At 61.2% G+C, this 479-nt stretch overlaps 1 protein-coding gene across 1 annotated transcript in view; it reads left to right on the top strand.

The window, feature by feature from the left end:
* Positions 1 to 3: 3 nt before the first annotated feature.
* PRDM14 (PR domain containing 14) overlaps positions 4 to 479 on the top strand; it is a gene marked incomplete at its 5' end in the record, with an annotated part of 6,042 nt that continues 5,566 nt past the window's right edge. The window contains 2 exons of the mRNA XM_009874248.1: positions 4 to 117; positions 306 to 469. Coding sequence (XP_009872550.1) covers positions 4 to 117; positions 306 to 469 — 278 coding nt within the window. The remainder of the gene's footprint in view (positions 118 to 305; positions 470 to 479) is intronic.

Genomic DNA, 479 nt, shown 5'->3' with positions numbered 1-479 from the left:
CTCGGAGTCTTCTGCACGGAGACCATCGCCAAAGGAGTCCGCTTCGGCCCTTTCCAAGGCAAAGTGGTCAACACCAGTGAGATCAAGACTTACGACGACAACTCGCTGATGTGGGAGGTAGAGGAGGCACCGCCGGGCTACCCTGGCACCCCCTAAACGGGGCCGGGACGAGGATCGCGACCGCCCCTCTCCCGTAGCCTGCAAGAGGGGCTCAGCCCGGTGTGCGGGGGGGGGATTGGTGCGAGCGGGTCGTGGGCGGGAAGGGTCGGTCCAGCCTGATCAGATTCTTTCTCCCTGTTCTCCAGATCTTTGAGTACGGGCGCCTGAGCCACTTCATAGACGGGAAGGGCGCGTCTGGCAACTGGATGTCCCTGGTGAACTGTGCCAGGTTCCCCGAGGAACAGAATCTGACGGCTATCCAGTGCCAGGGACAAATCTTCTACGAGACCTGCAAGGAAATCTCACCGAAGCAGGAGCTC

The sequence above is a fragment of the Apaloderma vittatum genome, unplaced genomic scaffold (assembly GCF_000703405.1).
Source record: "Apaloderma vittatum isolate BGI_N311 unplaced genomic scaffold, ASM70340v1 scaffold2068, whole genome shotgun sequence".
Classification (NCBI taxonomy): Eukaryota; Metazoa; Chordata; class Aves; order Trogoniformes; family Trogonidae; genus Apaloderma; species Apaloderma vittatum.
This window is presented reverse-complemented; position numbering and strand designations above follow the sequence as displayed.